Below are 20,341 nucleotides of genomic sequence, written 5' to 3'. Positions count from 1 at the left end.
ATCAGATTGCCCGGCCTGTAGCAAAGCAGGAGGGACTTGCTCCTGGAAATAGGCACAGGGCCTCTGAGGAGTGATTTCAGAAGAAGCCACAGAAGATGGCGGCGGGGGGTGACCTTGGAAAGAAGGGGCCGGGACCTTGTGGGAAATGTCTCTGGCCCCACAGCAGCCCTGGGCCAACAGTGGGTTAAATTAGGCCTGATAAGTTGGATTTAAGAAAGCAGGATTTTTTAAAAAGGCAGAAACTATGTGAACCGTGTTAAGGAAGTTTTCCTTAAAAGCGGTTCAAGTTGGGATTGATTTTTGTGCTCAGTGGGGAGCTAGTTTGGGGGAGGGCTGGTCCCCAGAGATGCCAGATGGATGAGGTGTGACTGCCTCTGCTAATGGACCGTGAATGGTACCGGAACTTTTAACAGGGGCCTGAAAATTGGAAGTGGTGAAAAGCCAAACTTTGGGTGTTAACCGTTTATCATTTCCTGGTTTCAGCCACATTGTAAATCACCTTGTGAGGGCAAAATGCAAAGAGGTGACCCTGCACAAGGACGGGCCCCTGGGGGAGACAGTCCTGGAGTGCTACAACTGCGGCTGTCGCAACGTCTTCCTCCTCGGCTTCATCCCGGCCAAAGCTGACTCAGTGGTGGTGCTGCTGTGCAGGTGAGTGATCCCCAGATGTCTCCTGGGGGTGACCTTTAAGCTCCAGCCGTCTCCTCACAAGCCTTGGCCCAGCCCAGCCCAGCCCAGCCTAGCCGTGGCTCTAACTCCAGGGAGTTGTCCTCCAAAGATGGTTTTTGCTGAAGGGTGAGGCATGAGAGCATTTAGGGGCTGAGGCTTGTTAAGGAGTCGGCAGTGCCGTGTAACTCTTGGGGCGTTCTGGCTAAGTCATAAAAACAATTCTGTAAAAACAAAGTCTGTTCTGAGTTTTAAGAGTTCAGAGCTCAAGTGCATGGGGAGACGCGATTTATTACTAACAGTTTGAAGGTAATGTGATCACATAATAAAACGCAGGGCACGCCCCTTGGGTGAAAGGTCAGCATGGGAGGGGGCCCTCCCTGCTCCGGGGCTTCAGGGAGGGGAGCTGGTCCTCACGGACCCCTCCCGCTCCGCAGGCAGCCCTGTGCCAGCCAGAGCAGCCTCAAGGACATCAACTGGGACAGCTCGCAGTGGCAGCCGCTGATCCAGGACCGCTGCTTCCTGTCCTGGCTGGTCAAGATCCCCTCCGAGCAGGAGCAGCTGCGGGCGCGCCAGATCACGGCACAGCAGATCAACAAGCTAGAGGAGCTGTGGAAGGTGAGGCTGCCCAGCGGGCCGACCCGTGCCTTTGTGTGGTTTCTAGTTGCGGGGAGGGGAGTGTCTTCAGAGACGGCTTGACCCAGTGAGACCGCTGGAGATTCTCTGGAAGGAACTCAGGCAGGCCTCTGCCACCTCTACGTGGAATGACCTCAGGGCACCTTGGTCACCTTCCATCCAGGCAGCCTTACCTGACTGAGAAGAGCCTGGCCTTGGGGAAAGGAAAGCTCTGGCTGCTGCAATTTTTCTTGTCTTGCCGGGGTGAGGATGGGTGGTGGGAGGGGAAGGATGGGGCTGGCTGTGGGCAGACTTGTCTGGCAGAGCCTGGACCTGCACAGACAGGTGGGCTGCGAGAGTGTCCTGGGGAAAGGGGTCGGCACAGTCAGCTGAGACAGAGGGGAGAGGAGAGGGTGCCAGGTCAAGTAGTGGGTGCCTGGCCCTCCTTCAACAGACAGCCCTCACTTTTCCCCATGGAAGCCTTTCTCTGCTTCCAGCTGTTTAGGATTTTGTGATAAAGTAGTTCTAATAACTAGGCTAGAACTTTTCATTTGCCTCCCATTCAGTCAGAAATCTCACATAGGAACTGAAGTGCAAGTTAAAATATTTTTTTAAGCATTGTTCAGCCGGGTACCTTTCCACTTGGATTTTCGGGTTGCCAGATGATTTCATGATTCCTGTTTATATCTGAACAGCCCAGAAAATGTCCTGTCCCCACCAGCGTGGCACTCACTGAGGGAGCTGGCCCCCAGGGGAAGAGCTGCGGGCCCATGTTGGTCTGGCTCAGGGTTAGCAGACGTGGGAGACAGGCCTCCTGGGCTGTGGACACATCGAGAGAAACCGGTGGTCTTTGTGGCAGCCTGCGAGGAGGGTTAGCTGCTCTCATTCGCAAGCTGGGCATGCTTGGAGGAAGCAGCCGGCTCTGAAGGTGCCCTCTGCTGTGGACAGTGTGTCAGGCTGGCGCCTGGGGCTTTGTAGGCAGGTTCACCCAAGTACCGGAACCCCGCTGGGGTGAGGAGCAGCAGCTGAGGCCCAGACATGGGCCAGGCCGGTGTGCAGCTCCCTGTGTGGCATGGAGTTCCCGTTCCCAGGGTTCTCCTTGCAGGTGGGGCCGCGCCAGAACCCCTCCATGCCACCTACCGTGGCCCATTCTGAGAAGCGGCATGTGTGCTCCATCCCTCTGGTGCCTCTGCGCCCTCGTTCATTTGCATGTAGGGAAAAACAGGACGAGTGTGGCGCGGTGTTGTTGTCTTCTAGGAAAACCCTTCTGCCACCCTGGAGGACCTGGAGAAGCCGGGGGTGGACGAGGAGCCGCAGCATGTCCTCCTGCGGTACGAGGACGCCTACCAGTACCAGAACATATTTGGGCCCCTGGTCAAGCTGGAGGCCGACTACGACAAGAAGCTGAAGGAGTCCCAGGTGATATGTGCAAGAGGGCTTGGCCTGGGCTGGGCTCTGGCTCTCACAGCTCTCTCCTTAGGCTTCCAGAGGGAGGTTTTCTCTCCAGGCTGTGGGAGCTGATGTGGGCTGCAGCCGCGACACCTGAGAGTTGGAGCTTGCGGATCCGGGCCTGGCAGCCTGGTGGTCTGGGCCCCCGCCCTCAGATCTGACATCAGCGTCAGCATTTTCTGTTTAAATCCAACACATCTTTCCCAGTGGGGTCCACAGCTTTGCCCACAGTTTCGAGAGTTAGACTCGGGCGTCATCCCTGTGAAGACCACATTTAGGCAACGGGAGCCCTGGAGCGCTGACCTCCCCTCCTCTTTCTGTCCCTCCCTCCCCTCCTCTCTCTCTTCCTCCCTCCCACAGCAGCTGCTCCCTGGCCACGGAGGCCTCTGGTGTGCAGTGAAGCCTCCAGACAGGATCGGCCCGTGTGTGTTCTGGGGACTCCTAATGGCTTCTCTTTCAGATATGCCCTTGGTGGCATTTGGGGCTGTCAGGTGCCACTCACGGCGCCTGCCTTCATGGCAGAGGCTTACTGTAGGGCCCGTCTCATGGGGCCTCGGGCGTGTGGAGGCCAGGCCCAGGCCTGTGCTGGAGGCTAACCGGGGCTCTTGTTTTTCATGTGCTCAGACTCAAGATAACATCACGGTCAGGTGGGACCTGGGCCTTAACAAGAAGAGAATCGCCTACTTCACTTTGCCCAAGACTGACTCTGGTAATGAGGATTTAGTCATAATTTGGTTAAGAGGTGATTTTAAGTTTTAAAATATTTGTGACCATAAGTAGCATAAAATTCCTAGTTCCACCCTTGTAAAGTGCCCCTTAATTTGAACTCACCCTGGTGGAAGCAACGGTGCGGGTTAAAATGGCCACCTCTCTCACTTTTTTACCGCAAGACATGCGGCTCATGCAGGGGGATGAGATATGCCTGCGGTACAAAGGGGACCTTGCGCCCCTGTGGAAAGGGATCGGCCACGTCATCAAGGTCCCTGATAGTATCCTTCATGTGAAGAGGGTGGGGCCGGCTGGTGGGAGAGGAAAGTGGGGGCATCAGGTGGAGGCCACCGTGGATTTGATGCTCACTGCTGGGCCAGCATCTCATGCTCTGTGGTGAGTGCTGGTTGGCACCGCCCTCCACTGCTCTTAGGAGAATAGCAGGGCCTTCACCTTCAGGGGACAGCTGGTTGTATGGTTTCTTCCCCTCTGCCCAAATGGTGATGTTGGTGATGCCGCTTGTGTGGCGCGTCCCTGGACTCTGGAGGTTAATGTGGCTGCAGGAGCGCCTTACCTGGACGCTGACTCTGCACACGGAGATTCCAGAAGCCAGTGGTCACATGCAGACCCTCTGAGCACACACTTGCTCCCAGGCCACATTTGGGAATGTGCAGTGACCTCATGGTGACGCAGCCTGCCGGCCAGAGTGGGGCAGCTGTAAAGCACAGGTGCAGTCAGAGGCCTGGGGCAGGGAGGGGTCCTGGGAGAAGACATTGCGGGTTGGACTCAGGCTGCCTCTTGGTGACTGGCCAATGCTGCTGGGGCCTGACCATTCAGCGGTGGCCTCCACAAGGGTAGGGAGAGTTGTCTTCCACACCCACCCTGGGCCTGACAAGCTCATCCTGAACACGTGAGACCGGTTTTGGGGCTCGGGGGTCGAGGGAAGAGTGTTGCCTACCAGCCACAGCCTCCTGGAGGGCAGGTTGCTTGTGTATGTGGAGCCCTGTGCTTGGGCGTACTGGGAGGGGCGTTGTTTCCGTGGAACTGTGAGAAGAGCTGCTGTGGCCACAGCTGGGTTCCCCAATCTCTGCCTGCCCCTACTGGCCACATGTGCAGGAGCTCCTGGCGAGGTCCTGGGGCCCGGGATGTGGCTGCTCACTGCTGGCGAGCGCTGCTGGCTTCACTGCTGCCCTCTGCGTCTCTGAAAGGGGCCTAGATGGGTGGCTGGGAGTGGCAAGGAGGAACTCCGGGCTGGCTGGGGGTGGGACACCGGCTCATGGTGAGGTAGAGTCTTTCCTCAAGGATGCTGTCTGTCCTTCTGGTCTCTGGTGTGGTGTTGGCTGCACGTTTTTAGCATTTGGTGCAGAGCCAGCGGTGTCTTAAGTAACTATATTTTAAAAACGCCATTTAAAGAGCGTGTACCAAGGGCAGCCCAGAAAGGGCAGCCCGGCTTTTGACAAGGATGCAAACTTAACTCAGCACACAGATTATGGCGATGAGATCGCCATTGAGCTGCGGAGCAGCGTGGGTGCACCTGTGGAGGTGACTCACAACTTCCAGGTGGATTTTGTGTGGAAGTCGACCTCCTTTGACAGGTACGTCTTCTCCCATCGCTGCCCTCTGTTCCCTGGTTGCCACCCGTGGCATCTTTATGAGCCCTCCCCATCACTGTGGAGTGGGGTTCCCCACCCAGCTCTGCAAACTCAGGATACCGGTGAGGCGGCCACGGCTGTGCGTGTCGCCAACCCCAAACCCCCCTCACAGGATGCAGAGCGCATTGAAAACATTTGCCGTGGATGAGACCTCGGTGTCTGGTTACATCTACCACAAGCTGCTGGGCCACGAGGTGGAGGACGTAATCATCAAGTGCCAGCTGCCCAAGCGCTTCACGGCGCAGGGCCTCCCCGACCTCAACCACTCCCAGGTGCGCGCCGTCCTCAGCGTGCGGGGCCTCGCCCACGGGCCGGGACACAAGCGGAGGCTGCCTCTAACGGCCGCTTGTATTGAAGGTTTATGCTGTGAAGACTGTGCTGCAAAGACCGCTGAGCCTGATCCAGGGCCCGCCAGGCACGGGGAAGACGGTGACGTCGGCCACCATCGTCTACCACCTGGCCCGGCAAGGCAACGGGTAGGGCTGACACGGCCCCTGCGGGCAAGACCCGGGAGGGCTTTAGGGTGGCCGGATGGAAGGCCTGCTGCCGGGAGCCTCGGGCTCTGTCACACCGAAGAGAGCACGTGGCGGCTAGTGTCGCTGTGGCGCCTACCGCTCTCTATGTGACATTATTCGTGTCAGCTCCAGCCTTGGGATTGGATCTTAGTAACCAAGTCTGCTACTGGTTTAGAAAACTGGGGGCAGGAGGGGCATGGCTGCAGCAGCGTGAGTTCCATGTGTGGCACTTTATAGCGTGGGCGGGAGGGTGCAAGTTCCAGCCTTGGCATTGCTTGCGGTGGGTAGAGCTGTGAAGGCTGGGCTGTCTGGATCTGAGCTCCTTCAGCATCGTGTCATTACTGCCTGTTAAAAATGACAGGAGCTTAAGGCCAGCCTGAACAGGGTGAGACGTCTCTACAAAAAAAAAAATTGAGAAATTAGCTGGGGATACTGGCGTGCACCTGTGGTCCCAGCTACTCAGGAGGCTGAGGTGGGAGGATCGCTTGAGCCCAGGATGTTGAGGCTGCAATTAGCTGAGATCACACCACTGCACTCCAGCCTGGGCAACAAAGCAAGACCCTGTCTCAAAAAACAGTCTTGGCTTATTACGTTCACCAAGCTTCCTCTGGGTAAGCACTGAGCCGCCCCAATGGTGTTGCAGGCCAGTGCTGGTGTGTGCTCCGAGCAACATCGCTGTGGACCAGCTAACGGAGAAGATCCACCAGACGGGGCTAAAGGTCGTGCGCCTGTGTGCCAAGAGCCGTGAGGCCATCGACTCCCCGGTGTCTTTCCTGGCCCTGCACAACCAGATCAGGAACATGGACAGGTGTGTGTCGAGTCCATCCCTCCCAGTTGGTCCCTGAGCTTCTGCGGGTGACGTATACAGAGCTCAGGCATCCTGCTGACCCGCATGTGCTTCCAGCATGCCTGAGCTGCAGAAGCTGCAGCAGCTGAAAGACGAGACTGGGGAGCTGTCGTCTGCCGATGAGAAGCGGTACCGGGCCTTGAAGCGCACCGCAGAGAGAGAGCTGCTGATGGTGAGTGCCCCTCCTGCCTGCAAAAGGGCCTGTGTGCTGGAGGCCTGATGGTTTTTGTTTGGGCCAAAGCACCTATTTGAATTGTTGCTTCGCTTCCGGAAAGAGAACTCAGATGCTCTCTACTTGGCCTCTCTGCGCTCAGTTGTACAGTAAATTAGGGACATCACGCTGCCTGGAACACGGTCTTCTAGGGAGTCTCCACTCCCTGCCAGCCTCCACTGGGATCCGGCAGTGGATCTAGAACACTCCTGCTCTTTCATAACCAACCAGCCTGAACTGGAATCAGCCTGAGTGCAGGTTCCAGCAGCTCAGCACTGCCCCGTGGAGGCTGTTGTGAGGCGCAGAGCTCTTGGTGTGGAGAGGTTGCTTTCCGTGAAACATGACTGTTTAAGGACCTTAAAAGTTTGTAATCACCACAGCCTGGACCATGTATCTTGTCGGGGAGGGACAGCTTGTTTTTTATAGTGTCAGGGAGGGTGAGAAACAGGAGAGCTTCTGTGTCCTGTCCCACCTGCCCTCTGGGGTCTGGTGGCGTTTACAATGCAGGTTCCCTGATGCCTCTGCACCCTTCCCCAGAACGCAGATGTCATCTGCTGCACGTGTGTGGGCGCTGGTGACCCGAGGCTGGCCAAGATGCAGTTCCGCTCCATTTTAATCGACGAAAGCACCCAGGCCACTGAGCCGGAGTGCATGGTTCCCGTGGTCCTCGGGGCCAAGCAGGTGGGCTGCCTCCCCTGCCCTCTCCTGTGTGAAAACTCGTGTGTGTGATTCTTGGTGTTTGTCTTTTAAAACACCTTGTATTGAGGTAGGATGCCCAGCAGAGTGCGCACACACAGGGGGCTCCCTGAGGGGTTTATAGAGAGTGGGCTCTGCCAGCTGCACATCCAGTGTGTGTGGTGAGCAATGCCCCTGTGGCCAGGTGGTGTCCTGTGCACCCTGGGCCCCCTACTTCCTTGCTAGTGTGTGTTGAGGCCGATTCACACCTGAGCTTCTTGACTTATGGGGGCCCCTGTCCCTACAGCTGATCCTTGTAGGTGACCACTGCCAGCTGGGCCCAGTGGTGATGTGCAAGAAGGCGGCCAAGGCTGGGCTGTCACAGTCGCTCTTCGAGCGCCTGGTGGTGCTGGGCATCCGGCCCATTCGCCTGCAGGTTCAGTACCGGATGCACCCTGCACTCAGCGCCTTCCCGTCCAACATCTTCTACGAGGGCTCCCTCCAGAATGGTGTCACTGCAGGTAACGGGGCTCTGCACAGGGCAGGGGCTTCTACAGAGAAGCAGCATCAAGGGAATGTGGACTGGGGAGAAGGAACAGGCCCATCAGTTTCCCCTGAGTGGCTTCACATAGCCACTGCTTGAGTTAAGGGCACTTTGTGCCCAAGGTCTTGGTGGTATGGTCTTGGATCAAGTGGTGTCTCTGGGGCATGTGGGGAGCCTGTGTCCTCTGAAACTCAGTCATTGCCTGAGAATTCATCTAAGCCTCATGTGGCAGCATGCACAGCAGCCAGGATAGGCTGTTAGGGGAGCTGAGCCCAGGCCTTAACGTGGGCTGTGCATTCAGTGCTTCATGAACAGCCGTTCTCAGGGCCTGGGCCCCGGGGGTCCGCAAGACGGTGTCCGGCTTCCCTGAATAACACAGAGGCCTCACCTGCCCTTTTTCACTCTGCCGATGCTCGCACTGCTGGTGACCCACTGGTGCTTCTGCAGGAGTCGGCCCAGAGCGGCCAGACTGTGCCCAGATCACAGTAAGAAACGCCCCGGATGAGGAAGTGAACAGTACATCTTACTAAGCCTCGAGTGTTTCACTGTGACCGGATAAAATTTCTCGTGACACCTTCGGGTATGCCGGTGCTTGAAGGAAGGCCTTGTGGACACACCCTGGGTATTTACCCCAAGGTGTTGGGCAGACTTTTTCCAAAAATGATCGAACCTGTCGCTTCATGGAGAATAAGTGGCAACATCTGTTACAGTAGTAAAATTCAAGTGAAAACCAGAATTTTGGAAAACCTAATGTCGCTTGCCATGAGCTTGGTATCTTCCCAACACTTAGAGACTTTTCTGGTGAGGTCTGTGGGGGTGACAGATGGAATGTTTCCACCATTGCCGGTGAAATGTGTCAGCCTTTGGAAGACCTACTTGACTCGGTGGGAGATCCTTCCTGAATGACCAACACAGAGTGTCACGAAGTCACATGGGGATGGAGTGGCAAAGAGTTGTCACAGGCCTGTGGAAACCCACCTCTGCCCAGCTTGATGTGGCCTCAGGGCTGGAGACTCCCAGCCATGCAGAAAGGCTGTAAAAACAAACCCATCTCCCTTTCCAGCCACAGGCATCCATGAGGCCCGGCTTCCCCACAGCGTCCCCGGAGCCCAGGAGGGTGGACTGAGCAGAGGCAGACCCCAGGGCCCAGCTGCCTCCGATTCAGCCAGATAGATTTGCAGAAATGAGAGACAGGACCACTCTTCTTACTTAGCTTATTTTTGGAGAAATAACTAACATGTAATGGGTTATTTTTTTTTTTTAATTTTAATTTTTATTTTTTTTTTAATTTTTTTTTTTCGAGACGGAGTCTCGCTCTGTCACCCAGGCTGGAGTGCAGTGGCGCGATCTCGGCTCACTGCAAGCTCCGCCTCCCGGGTTCACGCCATTCTCCTGCCTCAGCCTCTCCGAGTAGCTGGGACTACAGGCGCCCGTCACCACGCCCGGCTAATTTTTTTGTATTTTTAGTAGAGATGGGGTTTCAGCGTGGTCTCGATCTCCTGACCTCGTGATCTGCCCACCTCGGCCTCCCAAAGTGCTGTGATTACAAGCGTGAGCCACCGCGCCCGGCTGTAATGGGTTATTTTTAAATGAATTAATATATTTTTTAAATTTCCAAGTTTAGAGAATACAGTTATCCAATAAACAAAAGCTGTTTGGACTCACTAACTTTTGAGAGTGTAAAGGCTCCTGAAAGCTGCTGACACAGCACCTTGTGAACTCCAAACCTGTGAGGTTGGTATTGTCAGGCCTAGTTACAGGAGAAAGTGAGGCTCAGAGCCCACCCCCCAGGTTGGGCCACACCACTCTTTGCTGAGCGATAGGTCGTGGGAATTGATGCCACTACTGACATCGCAGGGACACCGCTGTTCCCAGCGCATGGCAAGGCTGGAAACACAAGGCTGCAGAGACCTCACTTGTGCTCTGGGGTGTCTGAGCACTGGCTGGGAAAGGCGTGGCTCGGCGCAGGCTCAGACCCCTCATGGTCCCCAGGGCATCGGCCTAGAGGGCAGACGCAGGTGCACACTGCTCTCTAATTGATGTACAGCACGTAGTTCACACCCAGTAAGTACATTTTAGGAAATTCTCTATTGAAGTGTAAACATGTGGCCATATTACAAGTGTCTGGCTCAGTGAGTGGTTACTAAGTGAGCATATTTGGATAGCCAGCACCTGAACCCAGAACCACTTGACCAGCTGTGAGACGCCTCATCCCTGCAGGTGGCCACCATCCAGGGGTGCGCATCCACAGCAGCCCCTGGGCTGAGGGACTTCTGAGCTCATCCGGTGGCCCCTGTGCTTGCTGTAACAACAGTGATGCACTTGGCCTCGTTTTCAGCTCGACGTGGGATCATATGGTGTGTCCTGGCGTGTCTAGCTTCCTCTGTCCGTGTCAGGCTGGTGCTGTGCAAAAACACCAGTTTCTCACACTGATCGAAGCTCCCAGTAGAGTGAGGAGGGCACCTGTAAATTGAGAAACTGGTTTTACAGTTTTAAGGAAACGTAATAGGGCCCAGAAAAGCCAAGATGAGTGCGAAGAGCCCAAAGAAAGTGGCTGCTCACACGGCAGGACACCCCGGCCCCCTAGTTGCAGTGTTGGGCCCCAGCCCAGGAGGGAGCCCAGAGGCAGAGCCACCGGTCCACAGGCCCTCAGCAGGAACGGACAAGGCTGCAGGGCAGGGGGACACAGTTGGCTCAACAGTGTCACCCACAAGTCAGTTGTAGGGGCTGTGGCGCCTTTAAGGCAAGCTTCTGGAAGGAAGCAAGAGAATAGCCCGTATCCTGGGGTTGGCAGAGATCCAGGCTACAGGAAAGCCCTGGCTGAGACCCTGTTCCCTGTTCAAGGGCTGAGCCAGCTCTGTGCTGGCCATGGTGCTCTTGGTGGCCTCTCCTCAGCCTTGCCCAATCCTGGGCATCTCTGGCCAGGGGACCGGCTCAGGTGACCTCACCAGGGCCTCACAGATCGAGGTCTCCTGCCCCAGGGCCTGCGGCGCTGTAGTGTAGCATCTACGTTGCGCTGTGTCTGAACTCAGTTGAGGCGGGCTAGGGCTTTTGAAGTGTTAACACCTCTTTCCCTCCTCTCACAGCGGATCGTGTGAAGAAGGGATTTGACTTCCAGTGGCCCCAACCCGATAAACCGATGTTCTTCTACGTGACCCAGGGCCAAGAGGAGATTGCCAGCTCGGGCACCTCCTACCTGAACAGGTGAGCAGGGACAGGCCCACCGGCGTCTGCAGGCCTTGGGGACAGCTTGAGAGGTTGCTGACCCATTCTACTTATTTTGTTTTTAACATGGGACTGAAACTTTTTTTGCCTTCATCCCGTTTAGACTCTAAACCGTGTTGTTTCTGCCTCCTTTTCTATTGTACTTGTTTTATATTGGGCAGATACTTGCTAATCCCACATGGCAGCCTTTTCTGCCCCTCAAGACTCCCCTGGTGAAGGCTGGGGAAGCTCAGCCGTGCAAACGCCAGTGATGGCAGCTGCCTTCCCGCAGGGTGTCATGTGTCTGCACCCCTCACGGCCTCCAGCCTCAGGGCTCGGGATCCCACAGGTGGAGCCCAGCACTGAGAGCCTGGGTTTCTTAGGACCGAGGCTGCGAATGTGGAGAAGATCACCACGAAGTTGCTGAAGGCGGGCGCCAAGCCGGACCAGATTGGCATCATCACGCCCTACGAGGGCCAGCGCTCCTACCTGGTGCAGTACATGCAGTTCAGCGGCTCCCTGCACACCAAGCTCTACCAGGTGCACCGTGCCCTCGGGCACACTTGGTCTCCTGGGCCATGCAGGGGTATTGACCCTTGACCTTTAAGTTACCCCCCAAGAGGTGCCTGTCCTGGCTGGATCTCAGAGTCGCCCAGGAAGCACCAGCTGGCCCACCCTCTGGGGAGGGCACAGACAGCACATCCCCACAGACCCTGCGAAATTCCACATGGTCAGGACAGAGACTTTGAGAAATATGTCACAGGGATCAGAAACATGGGCTGAGATTGGCAGATCAGGGTGTTTTCTTGGGACGGTTGAAACAAGTCCAAGGTGGAACGGCAGTGGTCTGTGCGTGCCACGCAGTGGATGTTGTGCTGTGGAGACCGTGGTGTTCACACCTTTATTGACACCCGGATAAAACCCCCGCTGCGGGTGTGTGGGGAGGAGGCACAGCTTTGCCTCCACGGGGAAATGAGCCCAAGTGCTGAGTCTGAGTGGCCACATGGCAGTGGTTTCTGTTCTGTTTTTGAGCACGGCTCAGGTTCTGTGGGATGAGCATATGTGCTCTTAGTGCTGAGAAACAAATCCCCGTGGCTAAAAGAGAACAGGCTGGGTGTCATGGCCCACACCTGGAGTCCCAGCACTTTGGGAGGCTGAGGCGGGGGAGTCACTTGAGCCTAGGGAGTTCCAGACCAACCTGGGCAACGTAGGGAGACCCTGCCTCCACCAAAAAAAAAAATAACTAGGTATGGTGGCATGTGCCTATGGTCCCAGCTACTCAGGAGACTGAGGTAGGATCAGCTGAGCCTGGGAGGTCAAGGCTGCAGCGAGCTGAGATTGTACCACTGTACTCTAGCCTGGGTGACAGAGCAAGATCCTGTCTCTAAAAAAAAAGAAAACAAAATGGCAGCAGAGCCAGGACAGCCCTTAGGTGCGGCAAGCAGGCACCAGGCCCCAAGCTCCCGGGTGGGATTTGAGGGTGGGTCTTGGTGTGTTTCCTGCATTTTGGGGGGACTGGGAAGGCAGCCTGCTGGCTGATAGTGACCACAAAGCTCCCTTCCAGGAGGTGGAGATCGCCAGTGTGGATGCCTTTCAGGGACGTGAGAAGGACTTCATCATCCTGTCCTGTGTGCGGGCCAACGAGCACCAAGGCATTGGGTTTTTAAATGACCCCAGGCGTCTGAACGTGGCCCTGACCAGAGCAAGGTAGGGAGGCTGCCTGCTGCGTGCTGCCCAGCCGCTCTCATCAGTCCTCAGTTCCCAGGGAATTTGGGGCTAGGGTTGGAGGTTACCAGGGCCAGAGGTCAGAGGACTCTGAGCAGCAGTTGAGAAACGATGTCTCACTGGAGAGATCTTTGTTTCCATGTCCTGAGGGTTTGCTGTGGCCCCTGTGCCTCAGCGCAGCAGGACGTTTCTTTCCAGGCCCTTCTGGTCCGATTCAAATAAATCTTGTGTGTGTCTGTCAAGTTGTTTAATCTGAGAGCCTGTAAGTTTTGGTCCTGTCCACTATTTTTGGTTCTAAAATACGACTTTTGTGAACTGATGATAGCAGAAGGGACCCCGAGAACAAGGTGTCCATTCTGTCATCCCACATAAAAACTAGACATCAGGCCAGGCGCGGTGTCTCACACCTGTAATCCCAGCACTTTGGGAGGCCGAGGCCGGTGGATCACCTGAGATCAGGAGTTCTCGACCAGCCTAACATGGTGAAACCTCGTCTCTATTAAATACAAAAAAATTAGCCGGGCGTGGTGGCACATGCCTGTAATCTGAGCTACTGGGGAGGCTGAAACAGGAGAATCGCTTGTACCTGGGAGGCGGAGGTTGTGGTGAGCCGAGATCGTGCCATTGCACTCCAGCCACTGGGCAACAAGAGCAAAACTCTGTCTCCAAAGAAAAAAAACAAACACTAGACAGCAAGGACCCATTCACCAGCTGGAAGGGGTGACCTGGCCTGTGGCTCCACCCAGCACAGGGAGAGAGCCTGGTGCTCCTTCCGGCTCACATGCGCGGTGGTTCTCCTCTAGGTCATCATGGCTTTGTCATTGGTTATTCCCTCTTTCTAAGGCGCCCTCTTGTTTGGTGGGCAGTATTGGGTGGATCCCCTCACAGCTGCGTGAGATGGGCTAGAGGAGCTGGGCATCGGATCAGTGCCCCAGCCTGCTGGGGGCCCTGTGGGGCCGCCTGTGCCTCAGTGCCTGGAAGGCCAACTCTTTTGACAGCAGGTCTTCTCTCCAAATGTATCCACCCAGCCAGGTGTCTGCCAGGGGGCTGCTTAGAGTCGGCCACAAAATCAACCCATGTGCAGGGTCAGTGGCTTGGCATTGGGCTCTGGGGGCCTGTCCCTGTGGCTGGCAGCCTGCCTGCTGCCTAGTCCACGCCTCTGTTGCCTTGGATTTGGGTTCTGAGTGAATGCAGCCTTGCCTCATGGACCATTCTGTGAGACGGGCAGCTCTCCACCTGCGTCCTCAGCACTGCGCCCTTGTTGCAGGTATGGCGTCATCATTGTGGGCAACCCGAAGGCATTGTCGAAGCAGCCACTCTGGAACCACCTGCTGAACTACTACAAGGAGCAGAAGGTGCTGGTGGAGGGGCCACTCAACAACCTGCGCGAGAGCCTCATGCAGTTCAGCAAGCCGCGCAAGCTGGTCAACACCATCAACCCGGTGAGCGCCTGCGCAGGACAGCAGGGCAGCACGGAGAAACCTGGGCCCGAAACACTGCTGGGAACGTGCCAGCTTGGCCCATGTGCCTGTGAGCTGAGGGAGGGCTCTCCTAGGGGAGGGTGGGCCAGTCCACTTCCTGTCTCCCAAGCCGTGTGTGGCATTTTTGGCTTGGGGCCGCTAAGTCCTGGGTGGCCTCTGGGAATTGGGCTCAGGGCTGCTGTGCTGCATGCAGCAGCCTGGGACCTTGGACACGGGCAGCTGGAAGCTTTGCAAGCCTGGGGTGCCCTGGTATTGAGGGGGTGTGAAGCTTCCTGAGCTAAGGCCCAAGGGTCAGCATCAGAGCCCAGGTCTGCTGAGGAGGGCAGGCGAGACCCAGAGGCCATGAGACAGCAGCTCCCTCCTGTCTCCAGGGAGAGCCCCTGGCGCAGTGTCAACACCCCACAGCTGCGTACCTGCCACCTCCCAGGCCACTGGGCCCGTGGGAAATTGTTCCTTCTGTTGAGATGACAAATTCCTCACCTATCTAAACCTTCGCAGGGAGCCCGCTTCATGACCACAGCCATGTATGATGCCCGGGAGGCCATCATCCCAGGCTCCGTCTATGATCGGAGCAGCCAGGGTGAGTCACCCAGCAGGGGACCTGGCCGGCCCCTTGTCCTCACATGGGGATGCTGGCCGTTCCCACGGCTGCAGCTTTAGGTGCCCCCATCTCTCCTCCCCCTCAAGGGTGGTGCCTGGCTCCCTTGGCCTCCCCGCCCCTAGGGCATCTCTAGCCCCAGAGCACCCCTGGGGTGTTTGTCTTTAGCCAGAGTTTATTCGTTTGTGTTTCCTGGTGATCAAGCTAGTTAGCTTTTTCTTGCCTTTTTACCAAAAGGGCAGGGACTGCATGTAGTACAAATAGAACATTTTCATAAAAAGGATTTTTTTTTTCCTTTGGTAAGGGTGATTTTCATTTATTTTTTTTTTTTTTTTTTTTGTTTAGAGACAGAGTCTCGCTATGTTGTCCAGGCTGGTCTCGAACTCCTGCCTCAAGCAGTCCTCCCACTCAGCCTCCCAAAGTGCTGGGATTACAGGTGTGAGTCGCTGCACCTGGCCAATTTGCAGGTTTTTTTTTTTTTTTGGAGACCGAGTCTCGCTCTGTCGCCCAGGCTGGAGTAGAGTGGTGTGATCTTGGCTCACTGCAACCTCCCCCTCTGGGTTCAAGCGATTCTCCTGCCTTGGCCTCCCAAGTAGCTGGGATTACAAGCGCCCACCACCATGCCCGGCTAATTTTTGTGTTTTTAGTAGAGACGAGTTTTTGCCATGTTGGCCTGGCTGGTCTCAAACTCCTGATCTCAGGTGGTCCACCCACCTCGGCTTCCCAAAGTGCTGGGATTATAGGCTTAAGCCAACACTCCCGGCCCCAATTTTCAGTTTTTAAGATCTTTGTAGGCCAATGATTCCCAGCAGACTCTCCTGGGGGAGGGTGCCTGCCCAAGCACCCAGCCCCAGGCAGGCTGCTGTAGTCAACATGGAGTCCTGCGAATCCGAATCTTCAGGCTGGGCAGAGCCGGGACAGATGTGCAGCTCCAGCTGACTGGCTGGCAGGGTGGGTGGGGCATCGCTGGGGTTTGACCGAGGCAGGTGATACCTGCCGTGTTCCACTGTGATTTGCAGGCCGGCCTTCTAGCATGTACTTCCAGACCCACGACCAGATTGGCATGATCAGTGCCGGCCCTAGCCACGTGGCTGCCATGAACATTCCCATCCCCTTCAACCTGGTCATGCCACCCATGCCACCGCCTGGCTATTTTGGACAAGCCAACGGGCCCGCTGCAGGTGAGCATCCGTGGCTATGGCTGGGTGTGGCTTTCCTGAGAGCTCTTGAGAGTGTGCTTGTCGGCGAGGCCCCGGCCTCCTTCGGATCACCCTGGACTGCTGTCTTTCAGGGCGAGGCACCCCAAAAGGCAAGACTGGTCGTGGGGGACGCCAGAAGAACCGCTTTGGGCTTCCTGGGCCCAGCCAGACCAACCTCCCCAACAGCCAAGCCAGCCAGGATGTGGCGTCACAGCCCTTCTCTCAGGGCGCCCTGACGCAGGGCTACATCTCCATGAGCCAGCCCTCCCAGATGAGCCAGCCCGGCCTCTCCCAGCCGGAGCTGTCCCAGGTGAGCTCACCCCATGCACAGAGCCCTCTCAGAGCCCTGGGATGGGACTTACCTGAGTGAGGGTGGGGCTGTGCACCTGAAACATTCCCTCTGAAGAGCCCCAGAGAGCTGGCCTGGCCCATGTCCACTGTCTGAATTACCTGTCCCTGGGCTGGGGTCATCAGAGTGGGTCTCCTGGGTCTTAGTTTGGGAATGGGTTTTCCATTCTTTTCTCTGGGGCTTCTGAGGGCTGGGTGGATGTGAGCACCCTTGGCCTGTGGTGCTCACCCCGACCTTGTCTTTCAGGACAGTTACCTTGGTGACGAGTTTAAATCACAAATCGATGTGGCGCTCTCGCAGGACTCCACGTACCAGGGAGAGCGGGCGTACCAGCATGGTGGGGTGACGGGGCTGTCCCAGTATTAAAAGGCAAGCCCCCCTGGAGCAGGCCTGGCCCCACCCCAGCCTCAAGGAGAAGGATGGGAGGGGGCTCTCCCCAGGGAGCTGCACTGGGGGGGTGGTATCTGGAAATGTGTGCTGTGCCTGGTGGGGGTCACAGGCCCCCAGGGCCAGCTTGGCCTGTGCCCTTCACTGCTAGTCAGGGTGACTCCCCACCCCACCCTACCCCATCCTCTCTGCTCTGGGGACCACCGCGGGACCTCAGTTTCCTCATCAGAGTGGGGGAGGGCAGCTTGGGCTCTCCCTCACTGTCCTGTGTGCTGGGTACCTGTGGGGCTCAGGTCGCAGCCTCTCACTGCCTCCTGCCCTTCTCCCTCCTGACAGGTGGCAGCGGAAGAGCTAAGCAGCGTGGCTTAGTCCATCAGCATCTTATTCTGGGTAATAAAAAATAAAAATAAACGGATACCTGTTTTCCACTGCTAAAACTGAAGCACCACTGTGTGAGCGACAGGAAGGGAGAGCGCACGAGGGAGAGGAGCCGAGGCCGAGCGCCCCCTGCTGGCCCGCGGCGGCGAGGAGCAGAGGGAGCGGAGGAGGGGCCGGCCCGCGGGAGCCGCGGCCACCAGGAGGCCCCGCTCCGTCCCACCGGGGCTGCGGCCAGGGCGGAGGGAGGAAGACCCTCATCTCAGAGTAGCCCTTTCCTCTGTTCTTTTATTTCTTTTTCTCTTTGATTGAAAGGGGACTACGTCTTAGCAGGAAAAAACTTCGCATTTCTGTGCCCGAGCAGGCTCCTTGCAAAGACAGCAGCGTGCGGGGCAGAGCCCCGGGAGGGCGCGTCTGTCCACGCCTACCGGACGCGCTGAAGTTGCGCTGCCTGTGTTCTCTGAGGGCCTTCATTTAAAGAAAATAAGGGTGTTTGGGGTTTTTCTGTTTTTTTCAAGATTCTTTTAAAGGAGTACTGAAGAATACTTTCCTAAGTTTGTTTCTAAAATCTTAGCGGTGGACCTGGGAGATGTGAGAAGCTTCCAGAAACAGTTTAAACAAGCCAGCGCCACTGGAGAAGAGGAGCAACACCTGTGCCGCGGCCGGAGGAGGATTTCTGTTGTTGATTTTAGCTTCCAGTGGCTTCTTGGCTGCGGGGCATCAGGCCGCTGGGGTAGCCGCCCGCCGAGCCTGGAAGCTGCTCGTTCTCCGCTGGACTCAGAAGCCAAGCTGCTTCCCGCCTGGACTCGGCGCAGGGCCGCGCACCGGTGAGGAAGGTGCTTTTGGCCCCATTGCGAGGGGCCTTGGCCAGAACTGGCCCTGTGGCCAGGAGGCGAGAAGGTGGTTGTTCCCGGATTGACGGCTTTTTCCCGGGGGCCTTTAGAAGATTTGGTGGAAGGACAAGAGGGCCTGTCCCTATCCCCGTCCCCAGGAGGTACCGACAGTTCCTGTGCTGGTTAAGACACGGAGCGCTGCACACCGAAAGCCCAAATTGGGAGCTCTGCCTGCCGGCAACTTTGCTGATGGGGTGATTGCTGCTTCTGGGGGGTAAGGAAACAAGTTACAGAAATTACCGCTTTCTGTGTGAAGGGGCTGGGGGTGTGGTGTCACTGGCAGAGGGTCATTTTAGGAGAGCTGCCCCAGCCCCTCGAACGCCTGGCTTGGGGTGTCATTCCGCCTGGTGGCCAGGCCTCCAGCCTCCCCTGGCCCGGGCCTGGGGCCGTCACTGGCCCTGATCCGAACACCTCCAGATTCCGGCTTCTACATGGGACAGACGGGGACGCACAGGCCACCTTCCTTCTGGCAGGGACTCTTATTTATTCCCATTGCTCTAGGGCTTTCGGTTTCCCCTTCCGGTAGGCCGCGTAGAGGCATGCACCGGGTAGGTTTCCGCGGTGACCCCGCGGCAGCCTGAGGGACGCTCCCTGCCCCATCCCGGCTGTTGGGCTGGGCCGCTTTGCCTCTGCTTCGCCCTGTGCTGTGTTCTCCAGCTTTGTAGCGGCAGCCTTGACAAACCCAGGCGCACTGTACCAAGGCAATGTAACTTTTGATTTTCGGTCAATTTAAGTTCTTTTGTCACCAATAAAATATTAATAAACAGTTTTGACTTCACACCAAGGTTGGATAAACTGCAGGGGGTGGAGGGTGCTGGGGTTGGTGCCCTGGCTGAGTGAGGGGTTGGGGTGTGAAGGAGGCCGGGGGAGACAGGCAAAGCCCAGAAGGGACAGGTCTGCTTGCAGGACTGAAGAAGAGCGACGCGTGCCCCTAGGCCCCTCCCGTAGGCAGCACCTGGGCCCGTCGGGGCGGCTCCCCGGAGTGGCGCGTTAGGCCTCTTGCAGGGTGGCCTGGAGGTGGAAAGACCTATCTGATCACCAAGGCTGGGGGCGCCCTCCCCACCCCCAGGCAAGGAGTCCAAGGAGACCAGCGGAGCAGACCACGCGGCATTTATTGTTGGGCCCGCGTCCCCGCCCGCCCCGGGTTAGCGGCAGCCGCACTCGTCCACCACCATGTCCTCATACTGCCGCAGCACCACGTTGTCGCTGTTGTCAAAGAAGAGCACGGAGATGGGCGACAGGCGCGCAGGCACGCAGCAGGGCAAGTCGGCGGCTCCCGGGGCGGCCGCGTGCATGAGCGCGCGCAGCACAGCGTGGTTGAGCGCCGGCGGCCCCCCGGACCCCGACAACGCGACGGGCAGCGCGCACTGACCCTGGCAGTAGTTGGCTAGGAAGCCGCGCGGCGCGATGACCCAGCGGTGCCAGCCCACCTCGCGGAAGCTCACGTACAGCCGCCGTGCGCGACAAGCGCCCCCGGGGCCGCCGCCCAACACGGGTTCGGCGTCGCGCCGCGGCCGGGCCAGGGGGTGGCACAGGCGCGGGTCGAGGGTCACCAGCAGCAGCGAGGCCTCGGCCAGGCGCGCGCAGGCGGCAGGGGCCCGGGGGCGCAGCGCCAGCGCCAGGCGGAGGCTGCGCGGCCATGAGGCGTTTCGAGCCCAAGCGGCGCCCAGCAGCTCCGCGCGCACTGGCGGCCCCAGGGCGGGCACCAACTGGCGGAGCAGCACCGGCCCGGGGTCCGCGCCCGCGCCCGCGCCCTGGACCGCCTGCGCCACGCTCAGCTCCCAGCCGCCTTCCGGGGCCGCCGCCGCCGCCGCCGCGAAACGCAGCTCCAGGCGGGCCCGGCTCGGGCGCTCAGCGGGTTCCACAGCCGACAGGTCGAAGACGACTGTCCACCCAGGGCAATGCCCCGCGGCCGAGGCAAGCTCCGAGGCCCGGGTGGGCGCACCTGGGGAGGTAGGGAGAGGACTCGGCTCGCGCTGCGTCCCCGTCCCCGGCCTGCCCATGGGGTCTCGGTTAGGGACAGGGAGGAAGGTGAACACTGGGGCTCGGGGCGCACCTTCTGTGAGAAGGGTGTGAAGCGGCGGGGTGGGCTGATGGAGTGGGGGCAGGGCATGAGTTCCAAGGAAAGCGCCCTGCGGGGTGCGGCGCGGGGGGTGGCCTGCCCTCGGCGGGAGGCATAGGAGGAGGGGTGGCGGAAGTGGGAGACATGAGCCAGAACCTGGGCCCCTGGGGAAGCCATGCTAGGGTG

At 57.9% G+C, this 20,341-nt stretch overlaps 2 protein-coding genes across 3 annotated transcripts in view; one reads left to right on the top strand and one right to left on the bottom strand.

Moving 5' to 3' along the window:
• UPF1 (UPF1 RNA helicase and ATPase) overlaps positions 1-18,871 on the top strand; it is a 36,745-nt gene extending 17,874 nt beyond the window's left edge. The window contains exons 4-24 of one of the 2 annotated variants that reach the window (XM_030820374.1): positions 484-651; positions 1,104-1,284; positions 2,539-2,700; positions 3,355-3,439; positions 3,621-3,719; positions 4,925-5,033; positions 5,203-5,362; positions 5,448-5,566; positions 6,249-6,413; positions 6,510-6,624; positions 7,201-7,344; positions 7,646-7,859; positions 10,969-11,086; positions 11,470-11,626; positions 12,651-12,793; positions 14,079-14,253; positions 14,791-14,872; positions 15,910-16,071; positions 16,182-16,399; positions 16,685-16,807; positions 17,162-18,871. In XM_030820374.1, coding sequence (XP_030676234.1) covers positions 484-651; positions 1,104-1,284; positions 2,539-2,700; positions 3,355-3,439; positions 3,621-3,719; positions 4,925-5,033; positions 5,203-5,362; positions 5,448-5,566; positions 6,249-6,413; positions 6,510-6,624; positions 7,201-7,344; positions 7,646-7,859; positions 10,969-11,086; positions 11,470-11,626; positions 12,651-12,793; positions 14,079-14,253; positions 14,791-14,872; positions 15,910-16,071; positions 16,182-16,399; positions 16,685-16,804 — 2,896 coding nt within the window. In that variant the 3' untranslated portion in view covers positions 16,805-16,807; positions 17,162-18,871. Of the gene's footprint in view, positions 1-483; positions 652-1,103; positions 1,285-2,538; positions 2,701-3,354; positions 3,473-3,620; positions 3,720-4,924; positions 5,034-5,202; positions 5,363-5,447; positions 5,567-6,248; positions 6,414-6,509; positions 6,625-7,200; positions 7,345-7,645; positions 7,860-10,968; positions 11,087-11,469; positions 11,627-12,650; positions 12,794-14,078; positions 14,254-14,790; positions 14,873-15,909; positions 16,072-16,181; positions 16,400-16,684; positions 16,808-17,161 lie in introns of both variants that reach the window. The other variant, XM_030820373.1, reaches the window with a different exon arrangement.
• Positions 18,872-19,186: 315 nt separating this feature from the next.
• The window catches only part of GDF1 (growth differentiation factor 1), a 28,446-nt gene continuing 27,291 nt past the window's right edge, over positions 19,187-20,341 (bottom strand). The window contains exon 8 of the mRNA XM_030820375.1: positions 19,187-20,038. Within this exon, the coding sequence (XP_030676235.1) occupies positions 19,239-20,038 (800 nt within the window). The 3' untranslated portion in view covers positions 19,187-19,238. The remainder of the gene's footprint in view (positions 20,039-20,341) is intronic.

The sequence above is a fragment of the Nomascus leucogenys genome, chromosome 10, assembly GCF_006542625.1.
Source record: "Nomascus leucogenys isolate Asia chromosome 10, Asia_NLE_v1, whole genome shotgun sequence".
NCBI lineage: Eukaryota > Metazoa > Chordata > Mammalia > Primates > Hylobatidae > Nomascus > Nomascus leucogenys.
The sequence above is the reverse complement of the archived record's forward strand: the minus strand, read 5'-3'. Positions and strand labels throughout refer to the sequence as shown.